Source organism: Manis javanica, chromosome 5 (genome assembly GCF_040802235.1).
Source record: "Manis javanica isolate MJ-LG chromosome 5, MJ_LKY, whole genome shotgun sequence".
Lineage (NCBI taxonomy): Eukaryota > Metazoa > Chordata > Mammalia > Pholidota > Manidae > Manis > Manis javanica.
The window spans coordinates 24,791,194-24,811,218 of NC_133160.1; the positions used below are offsets into that span (position 1 = coordinate 24,791,194).

The 20,025-nt window shown below is 40.8% G+C and overlaps 1 protein-coding gene across 3 annotated transcripts in view; it reads right to left on the reverse strand.

Annotated features, from left to right (window-relative positions):
• Positions 1 to 9,823, reverse strand: part of TM9SF4 (transmembrane 9 superfamily member 4) — a 53,781-nt gene extending 43,958 nt beyond the window's left edge. Inside the window, exon 1 of one of the 3 annotated variants that reach the window (XM_017660639.3) lies at positions 9,613 to 9,823. In XM_017660639.3, coding sequence (XP_017516128.1) covers positions 9,613 to 9,717 — 105 coding nt within the window. In that variant the 5' untranslated portion in view covers positions 9,718 to 9,823. Of the gene's footprint in view, positions 1 to 8,654; positions 8,676 to 9,612 lie in introns of those variants that run through there. The other 2 variants (XM_037004625.2, XM_073236745.1) reach the window with 2 other exon arrangements.
• Positions 9,824 to 20,025: the final 10,202 nt, after the last annotated feature.

Sequence of the window (20,025 nt, forward strand, 5' to 3'; positions counted from 1 at the left end):
TAGTGGATCAATGAATTAACTGAAATAAAATTAATTGAAATAGATCACAGACCTAATCACAGACCTAAGTAGAAAAGCTAAAACTTCTAGAAGAAAAGTTAGGAGAAAAATCTTTGTAAGCTTGTGTTAAGCAAAGATGTCTTAGAAACAACACCAAAAGCAATCTATATTTAAAAATTTGATAAATTGAATTTCATCATAATTTAAAACTTTCACACTTCAAAAGATATCATTAAGAAAATGAAAGACATGGACCTAGATGGCATCATGTTAAGTGAAATTAAGAAAAAGACAAATATCATATGATTTCACTTATACATGGAATCTAAAAAACAAATGAACAAACAGAAACATTCATAAATACAAACAACAAACTACTGGCTGCCAGAGGAGAGCTGTGTAGGAGGATGGGCAAAATAGGTAGAAGGGATTAAGAAGGACAAACTTCCAGTTATAAAATAAATAAGGCACAGGGAGATAAAGTACAGCATAAGGAATAAGGTCAATACTGTAATAACTTTGTATGGTGACAGATGGTAACTATACTTATCATGGTGAGCATTTCATGTTTATAAATATCAAAATTACTATGTATACTACTGAAATCAATATATTGTATGTCAACATACTGCAATTAAGAAATTATCTAATTATAAAAATGAAAAAGACAGGTCACAGACTTGGAGAAACATCTTTGTATGTGATAGAAGAATTATATTTAAAATATATAAAGAACTCTTACAAACTTAGTAAGGCAAACAACCCAATTAAAAATGGGCAAAAGATCTGTGTAAACATTTCACCAAAGAAGACATATGAATGGCTAATAAGCACACGAGATGTTCAGTATCATCTATCATTAGGGAAATGAAAAACAAAACCACAATGAGGTGTCACCATATACCAGCTAGAATGGCTAACCTCAGAAACACAGGAAAAGTGGAAGAAAATGGAACTCTCATATATTGGGGGAATGTAAAATGGTACAGCCACTTTGGAAAGTTTGGCAGTATCTTTAAAGAGTTAAACAGAAACTTACACACTACTCAACAATTCCAATCCTAGGCATTTACCCAAGAGAAAAGGAAATATACATCCATATGAAGTATAAATACAAACTTGTACATGAATGTTCCTACCAGCTTTGATCACAATAGTCCATGACTGTAAATAATCCAAACACCCATCAATGGGTGAATGTATGAACAATGCAATATAGCCACACAGTGGAATACTATTAAGCAATAAAAAGGAATGAATTATGAACTTATAACACAGATGAACCTCAAAACATTATGCTAAATAAAAGAAGCCAGATGTAAAAGTGTGTATATCATATGATTCTACTTTATGTGACATGCCCAGGAAAGGTGATTCCACTTTATGTGACATGCCCAGAAAAGGCAAATCTATAGAGACAGAGAGTGGATCAGTGGTTGGCTGGTGTGGGAGCAGGGACTGACTCCAAGTGTCAATCTCTTGACAGTAGAGAAACTTGTTGGGGTGATAGAAATGTTCTAAAACTTTGTGTCACTGTGATGATGGTCACATCAGTCCATACACTTACTAAAGATCATTGAGCTGCACACTTAAAATGGGTAATTTTATGGTGTTAAATGATAACCTTCATAATCCTGCAGGAAGAAAATAACAAGCTAAGGGAGTTTGGCAATATAATGGTAATTGCTGAAGCTAGGCAATGGATTATGGAGGGTCATTACACTATTTACTCTACGTTTGTGTACACTGGAGATTTTTTATAATAAAAAGTTTTTAAAAATAAGACAGTTTATGTGTATAAAAACATTTTGGAGAAATAATTTTTGAGAAATTAAAGGCTATTTACCTATGACAAACAGATGGGGAGTAGCCAAGTGCCTTTCTCTTAATTTACAGCTTTTTCATATTAACTTTTTTCCCTGTACACAGATCACCCATATTTAAAATAAATACATTTACATTTTAAGATGAAGGAAATGGGTTGCCTCTGAAAAGACTGGGGCAAGCTCCCCTAAGGTACAGAAAATGGGAGCTATAAAGTAGGAACAATGCAGAGGGGATTCTGATGCAGTTGTATGCATAACCAGACCAGATCAGCAACTCTTAACCTCGGGAAGGGTGTTGCAAACCCATTTGAGAATCTTATAAAAGCTACTAAGCCTGCTCCTCCCAAAAAAAGAATTGCTCCAAAACACAGAATCTTATTTTTGATTCCAGGAGGATCAGGAACTAGAAGTTCGTGGGCCCCTGATAAGACCCCTGTATTGGATACCATTCCAATTTTTCATGATTCTTTGACTTTTATTAACTCTGCAGCCCAGACAGCCTGAGAGAGGATGTTTGACCCAAAGTTCAAATCTGTAAGGAAGTTAGGGAGTAAGTAGTAAAGTACTTGCTTCTTGGGAAATTCCTTTGTATCTTCCTTTCCTTTTTAAATGATCACCATAGGAATCCCATGTTAGGGTCAGTATGAAAAGTCAATTAAGTATTTAACAAACATCTTTTGCATGTTCAGAGCCATGAATGTAGCGGAAGTCCTAAGAGATGTAAACCAGTCAGCCCATTCAATGTTATTTTACTTTATTTACTTGGTTTCCAAGTCACAAGACAGCAAAGGTAGCATGTCAAGGAAAAAGTCATGGCAATCTAGAAGCCCTCTGTGCTGTAATCTAATACCTCATCACTGGCAAAGACAGGGGTGACCTGGAAAATTATAAAGCTCAAGAGACCTAAGAATCTAGGCCTTTCCTATCTATTTTATTCTTGGGGGCTGGGCAAGCAGAAAAATCTCTCCCGAACAGCCCAGTGAAGGACTGCTAGGACTAAAAAGTATCATTCACCCCCACCCTCTCCAATTTGTCCCACACAGTGTGAAAGGTATGTACAATTAACTTCTTCCAAAGAAAATAGGAAGTTCCCCTGAGAAGTGAAAATTAGTTCATTCACTCACATTTCTATGTTGTCAGAAGTTAACCTTTTATTTCTGGAGCCCTCTGCCTTGCAGCCTCCTTTCCCATAACTAGCACCACCTAGCAATACAGTCTGGCCAAAATGAACAGTTTCTGGTTCCTGTTCTGTGCCTTTCCTGATGTAAAAACAGTACCTTCCTTAACAGTAAACTGAATTTTTTTTTCCTTCTCAAAGATACAGTCACTTTTTTAAGATCACTCAGTAACTGCTTCCCAGATTAAGAAGTGAGGGAAGGCTTTGGGGAACAGTTTGCCAACAGTTAACTGAAATCAATTACCCAATCAGTTAAAGCTCCCTAAGAATTCAACCACATATGCAGGACAGCTAATGATGGCTAAAGACCACTTACCAAGCAGGCCCCAGAGAGCTAAAGAACCCACAGAGCAAAAAACAGAGCCAAATTAGCCACAACAGACTGAAAATGTAGCCTTATTTCAGAGCCCATAGAGAAGCTGTTAAGCAGAGATTACATAAAGACTTAAAACTGCTCCTCAGGAGTAGGGAAAAACCCACAGCAGGTTATGGAAGTCCATTAGAAACTAACAACCCTCACCAAGCAGCCACCACCCAGACCTAAACACTGAGGCCAGAAAGTGCATAAAAATAAAATGTAGATAATGCACTAATCTTCCCTCTCCCCCTTGGGTATTTATAAAAGAGCTTAGTGCAAGCAATAGGCTTAGATGGTTCGCCTCTGGAAAACTTCAAACCTCAGAACAGAAAAGTTATAGAGACCTCTCTGTGCTAGGCACTCTCATCTCATATTTCATTTAATCATCACAGCAATCTTGTGAGGAGAGTATCATCCTCATTTTAAAAGAAAAGGACACTGATTCAGTATGGGATTCTGAAGAAGTTATGGAGACGAATGATGCTGATGGTTGCACAACAATGTGAATGTATTTACTATCACTTAAATGTCTACTTAAAATAGTTAAAATGATAAATTTTAAATTATGTAAATTGTACCACCCCCTACCCCATTTTTTTTTAAAGGTAACTGAGGTTTACAAAAGAAAATAGTTCTGAAGTCATAAAATCAGTGTGTCAGATTCTAGCCTAGATCCTTAGACCAAGCCTGAATTTCTTCATATGTAAAATAAACTTTTGTAAGGATTAGATAGAATAATGAATGGGCATATGGTTTATTAACTGAAATGTATCATGAATAGAAATTTTTCCAGTCAAGTAATACAGGGGATTACCACAAACTTTTAATAGCTTTTGAATCAGAATGTTAGGGTAGGAAAACTTTATATAAAGACCATCACATTTAGGGGTTGCAAATTCAACCACCTAAAGAAGTCATGCAAGTGGTGTAAAAGCCTGCTCAGGAGTAGGACAAGAGGGAGTCTAGGAGAAAGTGAAGAACTGAGCCCTACATGGGGAATGCTCCTGATGGGGAATTTGGGCCCAGAAAGAGAAAATGCAAACCTAGAATTCTTAAAATGTGAAACCTCCCTATCATTAAATGTTGGCAACTAACTCAAAAACTTTTAAAGTCCTGAGCCATCAACTCCCCACCCCAAGAAAATGAAATCCATGCAAAGATGTGGTCCACTGACTGCCAATCTGTACCATCTGATATACTTCAAGTAGGAACCAAGGACCAGATGTTAAGTGACTTGCCAGGGCACCCAAATTCCTTTCTAGAATGGCTTAAGAATTCATTTCCAACTTGTGATTTGACTTTGATTTGTAAGAACTCTAGCAGCATTTAGAACACCCTCTGGATAAAAAACCCTGGGATTTCAAACCCAGGGAATCTGTCAGTTTAATGCTCAGGCATAGGTGAGAAATCATGTTAGGAAGGCAGAGAAGGAAGCAATGAAGAGGAATGAGACCGAACTGAGAAGTTCTGGGTGTCCACAGCCTTGCCTCATTTGGGAAACACTAATGACAGCAAATGGTTCAGGGATCAAAGCAGGTTTGGGGGTGGTACGTGGCTCCTATCATTTGTCTGTGGCCAGATGGCCCTGCTCATCCCAGTCCTTCCCACCTTCCTGCCAGTGTCCAGAGATCAAAACTCAATCTTCTCCAAAATTCTTCAACCTGCTTCTTTGACACCGAGATCAAAGGAGAACTTTTGTCCAAGTTGTAAAAGAGAAACCAGGAGGCAACTTAATGCTGTCTCTGCCTCCCCTCTACTTCCTGAGGATAAAGGACACTCCTTTAAAGGGACTCCACAGAGAAACATATCTGAACCAAGGCCTGGTGTCGGCACCTCACCCCCAAGGACACAGTGGCTCCTGCACATATGTGCCAGGTGGGGCAACTTGAGAGACAGGACAGCCCACACAACAAACAGATGGCAGCCTGGGAGGACCACAGAGCCTATGATCATGAAAAAAAAAAATCAATTTGATTTTATAGGCATATTCGCAAAAGGTCAGCTTAAATTCAAGTATTCTAAAGCACAGAATTTTCAACCTGGAATTTAAAAATCATCAAGTCCAAGACCTTAATTTCACATATGACCTATGTGGAAACAGACCAATAAAGCCAAAGTAATTTGTCACAGCCACAAGGTGGAACAATGGCAATACTGGGACTAAGCCCAGGCTGCTGACTCCTGCTTCCAGTGCTCCTTCTGCAATGGGTTGTTGCTTACCTACACAAGACCCAAGGAGACAGTGACTTTCCACAAGAGGACTGGTAGCAGAGTCCGGGCCTCCTGACTCCTGTTCCAGGATTCTACCATCCAGATTCCACCACTAAAAACAGTTTCCATGCTTCTGACTGGGGCAGAGGGTACTGGCTAACACTGCCTCCGTCTGCTAAAGGGAACCCTGAGATCATTCAGTCCATTCCCCTGCCTCTGGACTAGATCAAACCCAACTAACCTCAAAACAGTGTGAAATGACCCAGCAATTCCACTCGTAGGTATATACCCAAGAAAACTGAAAACACATTCACACAAGAACTTGCACACAAACGTTCATAGCAACATTATCCACAAAAGCCAAAAAGTGGAAACAATCCCAGTGTCTATCAACAGATGAAAAGGATAAAAAAAGTGATCTATCCATATGATGGAATATTATTTGACCACAAAAAGGAATAAAACACTGATACATGCTACAACATGCATGAACTTTGAAAACATTATTATGCTATGTAAAAAAGCCAGAAGCAAAACAACCCATATTGTATGATTACATTTATATGAAATGTCCAAAATGAAAACAGACTGAAAACAAATTAGTGGTTGAAAGGGACTGGGCAGAGTGGGAAGTAACTGCTAATGAGTTTCTTTTTGGGGTGATGAAAATGTTCTGGAAGCAAACAGTGGTGCAGGTTGCACAACTTTGTGAATATATTGAAAACCATTGAACTGTATACTTTAAAAGGGTGAATTTTATGGTATATGAATTATATCCAATAAAAAAAGGAAAAAGATAAAACCCAAGCAGTATGAACAATGATGTATGTGGGACAAGTACACAGAATTTTATTCTCCAAATGGAGGTTTCTAGGTTCTTGAGATACCTACAAATGTACAATGGGCATTTCCCAAGTTCCATGAAAATAATATTCCCCAAAGCATATTCCACATGCTCAGTACTTTCATAGGGAAATGAGTCTGCCTCTCACCTCAGATACAGACCAAGTCTCTATCCTGTAATTTTATAAAATCATCTAAATCCAGAGTAGGTGGAAAGCCGGAGAAGTAGGGAGAACTTCAGTTTACACCAGCTATCTACTTCAATGGTGAGGGAAGTCTTGAACACCCACTGTGTTCAGGAACACCCACTGTGCTAACACAGACCTGGGAGGTGGCAGCCCAACCCTTGGAGATAGAAGAGCCATTTACTAAGAAAAGGATGGGAGGGACAGAAAAGTCCATAAAATACCACTTGAAATTTGCACCCACAACCTTAACTCTCAAGACAAAAGAACAAACCCAAAACCCACTCTGTTCCCACGGTCACTGAATCCACTAGTTTAGTTCCTTTTTGGCTGTACAACTTGCCACAGAAACCTGTATACCCTAAAGCAGATCCACACGCATTCATCCCCAATAATTGTGGAACAGTCTATATGTATGAGGGTGTGGGGACTGCTCTGACTTATGGGTAATAAAATGCCTAACACAGACCAAACTCAGGTCAATCTGTCCCCAACTTTGCCTGTTACATATGTCCCCCTGCAATAAACTTGCTTCCACACCTTTTCACTACTGCATCATACATGACGTTTCTCATATGCACACTTTAAACTGGCCTCTATGGGTCACTCTATGTTATAGCCTCAGTTTCTTGAAATCAGTTACTGTATTCACCATGAAAGCACAAGACAATACCTGCAGGTGACATGAAAAACACTAAATCACTATGCTTTCCACTGTGCTTACAATAAAATCCAAACTCCTTTCCACAGCTTCTCTGCAGATTGAGAACAAGCTGACTCCCCTAATGTAAGGTTCTGGAGAGGGTGGGAAGAGGAAGCACCCTAATAGTACAGTCTATTTCAAAATGCAACCCACAGACTATAAACTGTAGACATAATCCATCGCAATTACAGGCATGCTTCTAGAAACACAGCTGCTCCTGCCTCTCCCCAGTTTCATCTTGTATCATTCCCTCCCACCTCCACCCTTCACTATGCTTCAGCCCCTCCAGCCTTCTGTGTTCCTCACACATAACAAGCTCTTTCCCACCTTGGTCCTTCACATTTGCCATTTCCTTTACCTGGAACACTCTTTGCATTGCTGGAGTTTTTTGGTCAGGTCTCAACTCATGTTACCTCCTCGGACCACTTAATCCAAAGTAGTTCCATCCCCTTTTCCCAATCACTATCACTTAACCTTTGCTATCTTCACAGTATTTACCACTACCTCATATTATCTTGTTCATGTATTTGTTTACTCGCTCACTACCTTTCTCCTCAGACTAAAGAAATTCTACAAGGGTAGGGACCTTGACGCTCTAATTCACAATTACATCCCTAGATCTTGGCACAGAGCAGGCACTCAGACTTCTGTTGATTAAATAAATGTGACCAGATATATTGTAAACATTGCTAGATTACCCCTTAAAAGCCTCCAGACAGAGCAGGAATCTCCAAGTGCAATGTTATAAATACTATTTTACTGAACCTTTTCCCTATGGTAGGAGAGGTGTGACTTTTCCTGTGAAGTTCTTACACAATCCTTGCTCTGAATGTGATCCAGAAAAAATAGGTTTCAACATACCACATTTGGGATTTATCCCACTTATGTTTCAGACTGAAGTCTGAGACCACAGAAACCAGGCAAGGCTATGAAATCTCTTACCTGATCTCTGAGGTTGTAAATAAGGACCCCCTTATTAAACAAAAAGGATAAGTTATCAATTGGTTAACAGAAGTAGGGAAACTTGGATCAGCTAATAACCTACCCTTGTTTCAAGACAACCAAAAAATTTAAACAAGAATCTTCTTTTGCTAAAGTCAAAAGTCACTTCCTTTTCTTTGTGTCTTCCTCTGCATTCACTCCAAGGATGAAATTTTCTGCCAAGGAATACAGGAAGACCTAGAAATCCCTGTGGACTACGTGACTTCAATTTTGGTTCCGGTCTCTTAACACCTAGCAGAATGTGAGCTGAGTTTCTGGAAGAAAGGTCAGTCCATCACAGATCTACTCCCAGGGTTTTGTATTAGATGTCAGCACGTTCCGACCCACTTTTCATGCACAGCTTTTTTACCTTATTCACACACAGGCTTCATCCTAAAGAGCACCATCCTAATGAGTCTTCATCCCTAATGAGCTGTGTGGCCCTGTACAGGCAGGCATAGGAAGAGAGGGCAGCCAGGCGGGGCTAGTACAGCATTTTGCCAAACAAGATCACCTCCACCATAATCACTTAAGTGCTTATAAAAGTGCAGATTCCTAGGTAGGAATATCCTAGCTCTACCGAATTAGACTCTTTGGGAGTGGGGCTTAAGAAACTGCATTTTTAACATGCCTCCCACGTACACCCCGGGAGTCTTATGCACACTAAAATTTGAGAACCAGTGGGATAAAAGCTCCTCATGAAAGGCAGGAAGTTAGACTGAGACAAGACAGGAGAAATGGTTAAGGCAGATTTGGGAATGGAGGACGGGGCTGGGGGTGGGGGCGGTGTTTAAAGGTGTGCTCCGGGGCAGGGGCAATCAAGACGAGTGCGCGGTAGGAATAGGTGAGGGTGGAGGTGAGGACGGGCCTGTGAAGGGGCCTGGTCTGCGAGGCTGGTCAGGTCGCGTCCGCGGACAGGTCAGCAGAGTGCGGAGGCGGAGAGAGCAGGGTTTGTACGTGAGGGGGAGGAGCGAGGGTGGGAATAACAGGGAGGCTCTTAGAAGGGGTCGGGGCTGGGAAGTGAAAACTGCAAAGTGGGGGTCACAAAGGCCGGAGACCAAAGCAGAAACAGGAACCGGGAAGGCGGTCGCCGGGACCTTTCCTCCGACCCAGTGCCTCTCCCAAAACTCCGAGCCTTGACAAGCCTGAGTACGGGTCTAAGAGCGGGGAGAGGAAGTATGGAGGAGACAAGCCCAGACGGGGACGTCCCTCCGGCCTGAGCTAGGGGTCCCGGAGGTGGCTCGGGCCAGACGTGGGACGCGAGAAGTTTCTGGGATCGCCCGGAGGGCCCCGCTCCTGCTCCGGCTCCCTGAGTCTCCTTCACTCACCATCGCCGCCGCCATCTTGGATCCACGTGTCGCCGTGATGACGCCAGCGGAAGTGGTGTTTCCCCGGTTACGGAGTTTAACTCCGCGGGCTGCTGTTGGCTTCATTCGCTCCTGTAGTTGCGGTCAGCGGAGGGGCAAAGAAGATTTAGCTTCTGATCAGTAGTCTGGACTGGATAGTCAGCTCACTCATTAGGTGAAAAGAGAGGATGGTGTAACTATAGGAGCCATATTAGCTCCTGGCAGAGACCGCGCCTCCTCCTCTCCCCACTGTATTTTGGGTAATGGGGCTGTGCGTAAACGCGCTAGTTCTCTTCGTGCCATCTTTACTATTGGCAGGAAGACTCGTTGCCAGGGTTACCTGAGGCCTTGATTTGGGTAAACCGATTGGTACCACTGCTCCCTTAGCAGACCATCTTGGAGAATAATTTGCAATTATATATTTAATTATTTGCTTGACTATACTATATCCTCTACAACAGAATAATCCCTATAAAGGTAGGATCCTGTCTATTATTTAACCTCCCTCTGCCTTGTTCGCATCTGAAAAATGGGGTGAGCATGAATATACCTTAAATGGCTGATGAAGACGATCCAATATATAATGTTACATGGTATATTCAATAAATAGTTGTTATACATGTTTATGTATATCCTTTGGGCATACGGTAGGTGCCCAAGACACTATTTATTAAATGAATGAATGAAAAGCAGTGTATTTATGGAAGGAGATACCTTTGAATGTGAACTTCACCATATGCTAGCTAGCTAACTGTCTGACTCGAGGCAAGTCACTCAACTCCTAAGCCTCAGTTTCCAATATCTGGAAAAGTGAACTCAGAGTTATGGTGTTCAAATCGAGAGACTTGAAAGTTCATTTAGTCCATGTATCATGGCGAAATGGATACAGTACCTGTGCTATCTGTAACTGTTTCAAAAAGTTCATAATAATGATTAATAATAATAACCAGCACTTACTGAGCATTTACTGTTTGAGGCAACATTTGGCATTATGCTAAAACCATTCATAAGACTCTCATCTAATTCTACCTCTTGTCAGCGGGCAGTTGAACTCTGATCCTCACCTATGAACACCACCGTAGTGAATTGTCAGGGAAGATGGCTGCCAACCAGCCCTCCTGTCTTTGCATAGGCATGCTGTTTCTCCTATCATGACATGGACTCTTTTTCTTGCCTGTGAATATGGCTGGTCATGTCACTTGCTTTGACCAATGGCATGCAAATGACTCAGCCAGTTCTGGGTCTAAGGCTTAAGAAGCTTGGCAGCTTCCACCATCATGGGTCTAAAGAAGTCCGGGTAACCTGCTGGAGAGCCACATGGGTACAGAGAGAGGCCCAGCCAACTCCTCAAGACATTCTAGAAACTCCAGCTGAGCACTAGACATGTGAATAAGTCATCTTGGACATTCCAACCCCACCTGAACTGCCAGCTGAATGCAACATGCATAATCTCACATAATCTCATCTAGAACAGAAAAACTGCCCAGCTGAGCCCAGTTGTTTTAGGTTTGGGAGTGGAGTCTAATGCAGCAATAGGTAATTGAAACACACACCCCTCAATGCTTGTGACCAACACAACCATCCTCAGGAGTAGAAGAACAGATATGATCCTCAAGGGGGAGGAAGCTTGAAAAACTAGGAGGGATTTTCCTGGAGGCTCAAAGCTAGTAAGCCATAGATTCCAAACCTGCAACCAGTTCTGTCATTTGAATCCTAGGTGTTTCCCACCGTTTCTGTATGGGGAGGAGGAATGAATGATAAGGAACAAAGCTCCGCAAATGACATTATTCTTCAGTATTTCTATTTTCCCCAAAGTGCTTTCATATCCCAATCCCCTTTGGTAACATTTGCCAAGACCCTGGAGCTAGACCACCTGAGTTCAGACCCCATCTCCACCACCCACTAATCTATAATATGGGCAAGTTCTTTTTTTTTCCTAAAATTTTTATATTGTAGTGAAATACACATCACATAAAATTTACCATTTTTATCACTTTTAAGTGTATAATTCAGTGGTATCAAGTACATTCCCACTATTGTGAAATCACCACCGACATCTATTTCCTGAATCTTTTTATCATCCCAAACTGAAACTCTGTACCCATTAAACACTAACTTCCCATTATACTTTTCCTCAACCCCTGGCTCTACTTTCTGTCTCTATGAACTTGCCTGTTCTAGATGCCTCATATAAGTGGAATTATGCAATATTTGTCCTTTTATGTCTGACTTATTTCACTTAGCATAGTATTTTCAAGTTTAATCTATGTTGTAGCATGTATCAGAATTTTCATTCCTTTTTAAGGCATTTGACTTGTTTCCACCTTTGGGCTATTGTGAATAATGCTGCTATGAACGTGGGTATACAAATATGTGTTCAAGACCCTACTTTTAGTTATTTTGGATGTCCACCCAGGAGTGGAATTGCTGTATCATTTGCTAATTCTATGTTTTAACTTTTTGAGGAACTGCCATTTTCCTTATTTCCACATTTTCTACAGCAGTTGCACTATTTTACATTCCCACCAGCAATACACAAGGATTCCAGTTTCTCCACATCCTCACCAGCACTGTTGCTTTGTTGTTTTTAATAGTAACCATCCTAATGGGTGTGAAGATGGGCAAGTTTCTTAACCTCTCTAAACCTCAACTTCCTCATCTGTAGAGCATGGATCATAGAAGACCTTACTTTATAGGATGGTTATGTGAACTGAATAAGTTAATATGTGTCAAAAGCTTAGAATAGTGCTGTCACGTAGTAAGTGCTATAGACATGCTCACTGTTATTATTTTGAGGTCAGTGGGGCAGCCCTTTTTATCTTGGCAATGATGGAGACATTAAGATAAAGAGATGTTGAAGGAGTTGTTGGACAAGGTAACCCAGTGAATCAGAAGGGAGATAAGGCTTAACTCAAATCCACCGAGTTGTGTCCATGCCTCTGCTGTAAAACTAAACAGACAAAAATCCAAGCCAAAGGGCTCCTAGAGTAACATCAGGGGATGTAGTTCCAGACATCTGCAAAAGTTCTTCTACAAGTAGAATGGGGTGGTAGGGTTGGGCTTAGAGCAAGCAAATCCAATCCTTAGGTATCTCCAAGGAGAAGGGTAGGATGCCCTAATCTGTCTCCTTTTCACACTGGTTTCAGTTACCTATCGCCACATAATTCACTGTCCTAAAATTTAGTGGCTAAAAACGATGACTTATTTCTCTTGATTTTGTGTGTTGGCAATCTGGATAGTTCTGATAGTCTCATTTGGGGTCTCTCCTGTACTCTCATCAGACAGCTCAGCCAGGGCTGACAGAGCAAGGTGGCCTCACATTTCTGGGTGCTTGGTTCTAGCTACCAGCAGGGCCTCTCTCTGCATGTGGTCTCATCCCCAAGGAGGGTAGCCCAGGCTTCTTCACGTTGTGGCCTCAGGGGTCCATGAGGGTGAGAGTGAGAAAGCTGCAAAGCCTCCTATGAACTGAGCTTCTGAACTGCCATAGCATTCCTTCTGCCACACTCTATGGCCAAAACAAGTCACAAGGTCAGCCTAGAGTCAAGAGCAGGAGGGGACAACACAAGGAGGTGTGATTTATTGGGGGTCATTTTGCAACAATCCACTGCACTGCCTTTGCTTAGTCCACCCTCTTTTCTCTCCCAGAGCCTCTGGGAGAACCTTCTGTCTGGTTTTCCCACTCTTGCTCTTGTTACTTCTAATTTCAACTCTCCATCTAACACCAAAGCAATCTTTTAATAACAGGGGTTTGACTATGTTTGTCCTCTGATTAAAACTCTTGAGTGCTTCCCACCATGATAGCATAAAATCACAAGTCCTCTGCATGGCCTGCAAGGTCCTGCATGATCTGGCCTTGTTGCCTACCATTCTCCCCTTCACTCACCAGCTCCAGCCACACTTACTGGGCCATACTCTCTGGAACTTACTGAGCTCATCCTCACTTCAGGGCCTTTGTACTCATAGTTCCTCCTGTCTAGAATTCTCTCAGTATTTTGTGCAGTTAGCAAATTCTCATGTTTGGTATCAGCTCAACTGTCACCTCCTCAGAGAGGTGTTCCCTGCCCACAGATGTATGTCTATAGATATACATGCAGATATCTGTAGATATACAGATGCAGATAGAGATATAGATCTGGATGTAAATATATAGGTATAGGAATATAATTTGGTTACTTGGTATTGTCCATCTCCCATAAAGGCCTGGACTGGGTCTATGTTATTCCCAACTGTGTCTTTATTCTGTGTCTCTATTAAGTATGTGCTCAAAAAATATTGCATTTATGAATTAATCTCAAGCCTCACTTCATCAGGTGGGAATAGATCCAGCTCTAAGGAAGACATTCACTTTGGGCTTAACAAGATAGAAGCTTACTTTCCTCTGACTTAGTTTGGTTTCCCCCAGTAGATGACTCTGAGACAAGGCTTCAAGCAAAACTAGTGTATATGGGAGATGAGGGGACACCACAAGGCAGTGGTGTGCAGGAGCGGGCTTACATTGCACACAAGAGCTGATAGTAAAACTTTCAGGAATTTTGTGAGCTGATTGTTGAATATAGGTATTATTGGAAATTAAATTATATAAATTTAAAATTAAATGATATTAAAAATAAATGGTTTTAAACATTCAAACTCATCATTTCCTAATCATTTTACTCTAATGTACTATTATCTATGCTCTTGAGATTCTATTTTATACCTATGTTATCTGTACAATAGAAATACTGCTAAAGAGTGTGCTACTGCATATCTTTTCCCAGTTCTGTGTTCAGTAGCATAGGCTTAGTAGCAGAGCCAATTTATCCATTTACACAGTAGGTACAGTGCACAAGGCCCGCCATATTTTCAGAGGCCATGAAAATGTCCCAAAGAAATTAATTTATTTTAAAATCAAAAGGAAAAAATGAACTTTGGGGTTAAAGGGAAAGTTTTCATATACAGCATTAATATATTCATATTTATATCAATGCAGTTGTTGACCAATTTACATTTAATGTAATTTATAAATAAAAATATATTTCTATTTATAAGTATGAAATATAATATACATAAAGACCATATATGACAAACCCACGCCAACATCATACTTAATAGCGAAAAGCTGAAAACTTTTCTTCTAAGATTGGGAACAAGACAAGGATGCCCACTACTCTCACCACTTTTATTCAACATAGTACAGGATGTCCTAGCCACAGCAATCAGACAACAGAAAGAGATAAAAGGTATCCAGATTGGTAAGGAAGAAGTTAAACTCTCACTATTTGCAGATTACATATTATACATAGAAAACCCTAAAGAACCCACCAAAAAAACTGCTAGAACTAATGACTGAATTCAGCAAAGTTGCAGGATACAAAATTAACACACAAAAATCAGTTGCATTCCTATATACTAACAACAAACTAGCAGAAAGAGAAATCAGGAAAACAACTCCATTTACAATTGCATAACAAAAAATAAAATACCTAGTAATAAACCTAACCAAGTAGATGAAAGATGTGTACTCTGAAAACTATAAGATGGTCATGGGAGAAATAAAAGAAGACACCAATAAATGGAACTATATCCTGTGCTCTTGGATAGAAAGAATATTGTTAAAATGGCCATACTGCCTAAAGCAATTTAAAGATTCAATGTAATCCCTATCAAAATACCAACAGCATTCTGTAATGAACTAGAACAAATAGTTCTAAAATTCTTATGAAACCACAAAAGACCTCGAATAGCCAAAGCAATCCTGAGAAAGAAGCACAAAGTTGCTCCCTTACTTCAGGCTCTCCTACAAAACCACAGTAATCAAAACAATTTGGTACTGGCACAGGAACAAGTCCATAGATCAATGGAATGGAATAGAGAGCCCAGATACACACACCCACACATATATGATCAACTAATATATGATAAAGGAACCATGAATAAGCAATGGGGAAAAGACAACTTCTTCAACAACTGGTGTTGGGAAAACTGGACAGCTACATGTAAGGGAATGAAACTGGGTTATTGTCTAACTCCATACACAAAAGTAAACTCAAAATGGATCAAAGACCTGAATGTAAGTCATGAAACCATAACACTCTTGAGAAAAAAAACATAGGCAAAAATCTTTTTGAATATAAACATGAGCAACTTTTTTCTGAACGCATCTCCTCGGGGAAGAGAAACAAAATAAAAAATGAACAAGTGGAACTACATCAAACTAAAAAGCTTCTGTACAGCAAAGGACACCATCAGCAGAACAAAAAGGCATCCTAAAATATGGGAGAATACATTTGTAAATGACTCATCTAAATAAGGGGTTAACATCCAAAATATATAAAGAACTCACATGCCTCAATCCCCAAAAAACACATAACATGATCAAAAAATGGGTGGAGGACCTGAACACTTCTCCAAAGAAATACAAATGGCCAATAGGCACATGAAAAGATGTTCTACATTGCTAATCATCAGGGAAATGCAAATTAAAACCACAATGAGATATCACCTCACACCAGTTAGGATGGCCAACATCCAAAAGACAAGAAATAACAAATGCTGGCAAGGGTGTGGAGAAAGGGGAACCCTCCTGCACTGTTGGTGGGACTGCAAATTGGTGCAGCTGCTGTGGAAAGCAGTATGGAGGTTCCTCAAAAAACTAAAAATAGAAATACTATTTGACCCAGTAATTCCACTCCTAGGAATTTACCCAAAGAAAACAAAATACCTGATTTGAAAGATATATGCATCCCTATGTTTATCACCACACTGTTTAATATAGTCAAGTTATGGAAGCAACCTAATTGTCCATTAATAGATGAATGGATAAAGAAGATGTGGTACATATACACAATGGAATATTATTCAGCCATAAAAAAGAAATCCTGCCATTTGCAACAACAAATGGATCTAGAGGGTATTATGCTCAGTGAAATAAGCCAGGTGGAGGAAGACAAATACCATATGATTTCACTTATTTGTGGAATATAAAAACAAGGCAAAACAGAAGGAACAAAATAGCATTAGACTCATAAACACCGAGAAGTGACTAGTGATTACCAAGGGGGAGGAGAGTGGGTGAGGGAGGGGGGAGGGGGATGGGGACTGTTGAGCCACTGTGATGTACATTTGATAAAATAAAAAAAGTAAGAAATATTTAATATACATTTTATGGAGGAAGGGTCTTACAAAGGCAAAGTACGTAAGGCCCATGAAAGGCATAATGCAGTTCTTGTTGGTAGCTTGAAATTGGCCATAGTGGAAATATTTACACCACAAAAATCAAATGCTACAAATCAGGGCTTGAATTTTTGTTTTGTTCACAAAAATTTTCTGTAAAGGGACTAATGGTATCTTAGCCTCTGCAAACCATGTGATTACAGCTACCACAACTACTGAACTCCTCAACTGTGCCTTGTAGTACAAAAGCCACTGCAGACAATAAATAATGGGCATGGCTATGTCCCAATAAAACCTAGTAGTTTGCTACACCATGTCCAGACTTGAAGTGACAGAGAAAATGTCAATGATGCAGATTAAATTTTAAGTGTTTAAGCGTGTTGCATCTGTAGCTATTACATTGTGATTAATTCCAAAATATGATATATTTGAAACTCCTATTTAGCAAAAATGTTACTCATATCATTGACAAGTGTAGCTTTGATATACATCTTCATTATTTTGTTTTCATTTTATACATGAATGGAAATGAAAGTATCAGCCAACATTCATGTCAGAACTATGTTTGGAGAGGGTATGTTGATGAGCAAGTTACGACCGTGGGTAACTGAAACAATCCTGTGGGGGAAACTCTGGCAAACAACCCAAAACACCTCAGAAAACCTCAGAGTTACCCCACCCAAGGGCCAAGGGGCTTGGGGTGTTTATACACCAACTCCCAAAAGTCACTAGTTGAGGACTGATCCCAGAGGATGTTAATTCCTCAGCACTTTTCGCTGTCTGGGAACATTGGCAGCTGAGGCTTTTTGCAATGGTAGAAAAAGAGCTCTCAGGCATAGTGATACAGATAATGGCAGCCAGAAGTCCAGCCCACTTTAAGAGATCCTGACGGTGCATGCCACATCCTCTGAGGTAAAAGTCTGGAGGACTGTCCTGGCTGATATGGCGGCTATGGCTAAAATGCCTTCAGAGATCCAGGTTCCATCCAGCTGTGTCATCCCTAGACTTAATTCACTTTCTTCAGGGTCCAAGATGGCAGCTAGAGCTCCAGCCTTCACAGGCACATTCTAAGCAGCAGGAGAGAAGAGATGAAAAATATGGGACAAAGAGGTTCCACGTCAGTTGTCTTTTAAGAAAGGATCCTGGAAGGTGCCATACCATATCCATTTACAACCCATTGATGAGAAACGTAATCACCTGGCCACACTTTGCTGCAAGAGGGAGTGTGAAGTGAGCCTTCAACTGGGTAGTCACATACCCCTCATTAGAAACTCTATTTTTCTAAAAGAAGGGGGAACATGGACAGGGGGACAATTAGCAGTCATTGCCAACCCCCCCCCCAAAGGGAAGGGATGCAATTAGAATGCAAGTCCATATAGCCTTATGTCAGAATATGCTGTGATGAGGTCAGACACACTACAACATTGAGGGCCTGGGTTGGGGAATAAGGAGACAGTTTTATTCCACATCACAGTGAAAAAAATGAAACAAGTGCTTTCCCTGTATTTAATTAAACTCAAAGCCACAGATAGAGCCTAGATTGAAGCAACTCATTAACATCTTAGAATGGTGCATCTTGTCCAAGCCTTCCTTTGCCAACTTCCAGAGGAGGAGTGCATGCAGTTTTCCTGTAGAATTGGTGACACAAATTGATCCCCATATTTTTGTTTATTCTTTTTTTCAATTTAATAGACTTTATTTTTTTAAGAGCAGTTTTAGGTGTACAGAAAAATGAGTGGGAAGTACAAAGTTCCCATATACCCCCTCATTCAGCCTCTCGTTTCCTCATTATTAACATCTTCACTTAGTGTGGTACTTATATTACAATTGATAAGCCAATACCAATATGCTATTATTAACCTAAACCCATAGTTTACATTAGGGTTCACTCCTTGTGTTTTACATTCTTGAGATCATGTCTCAGTCAGCTATTTCTATAATAATGCTATGTAGCAAAATGATCCCAGAATGCAAAGGCTTATAAAATTAAGCATTTACTTCTCTCTCTTTCAGATCCACCTTGCAGCCAGGGTTCAGCTGATCACAGCTGGGTTTAACTCCAAGGTACAGTTTGGGTCCAGATCTCCTCCACATGTGACTCATCTTCTTTGGACCATGTTGTTTTCAGGGTAAAAGGCTGGCCCAGCCCCATAAGCACATTTCAAGCCTCTGCTTACATCCTACCTGTTAATATCCCATTGGCTAAAGCAAGTCTTATCATCCAGCTAAACATCAATGTGGTTAGGAAAGTGTACTTCTCCCAGGGATTTATGAACAGCAGTCCAATGTACCACAAATGATGACTGCAAATTCCAGTCGCAGGGCCATGTGTTCTGCTTTTGTATACCGAGAGACACATCCCAAACCAGAAAGCAGGAGAGAAATTCAGGTACCACCTAGGCAAGTTGAAACTCTGTGCTTTTTAGGAGCACAGAACCAATTCAGTATAGGGTTCCATGGGACCCTGGCTGATGCTGTGATAATCCTTCAGAGGATGCAATAATATAGAAAGATGTTATTGGCTCCCCACCCAGTGTCCACCTCTTTTCATCATTCGCTATAATAAAAGCTAATTGCCAGGAACTTAAAACATGCCAGAAGGGCCCACTGCCTCCTGGCCTCTGTTTTTTCCCATGTCTCCTTCCTCTCCACTGAAAGCTTTCCATGCAGGGTACTAGTTACCTCTCAACAGCCACACCTCCAGACCTCAGGAATCCTGCAAATGGTAGATACCATCTCAACAACCATTCTGGCTGCTTGGCCATGGGAACTCCAGGGCTGCAGGCAGCCCCCAGCCCTGGGGGAGACCAGACCAACCAGCTCACATACTGCTGTGGTATGGCAGGAAAGTCAGGGTCCCAGATCATGAAACATTATTCCTGTCCTCTTGGCAGACCCAGTTCCTTGGAGACAAAAACCCATTCAGTATCCCAGTGCCAGTGTGATAGGCAGAATAATGCCACCACCACCCCAGTCCCCAGGATGTCCAGGTCCTAATCCCTGGAACTGGTGAAGATGTTACCGTACATGGTAAAAGGGGCTTTTCCGTTGTGATTAAGGCTCTTGATGTGAAATGTTTGTCTGGATTATCCATATGGGTCCAGTATAATTACAGAAGTCCTTACAAGTGAAAGAGGGAGGCAGGAGACTGAGAGATGTGATGACAAGCAGAAGATGGAGTGATGAGCAGAAGAGAACCATGAGTCAAGGGATGCTCGCAGCCTCTGGAAGTCAGAAAAACTA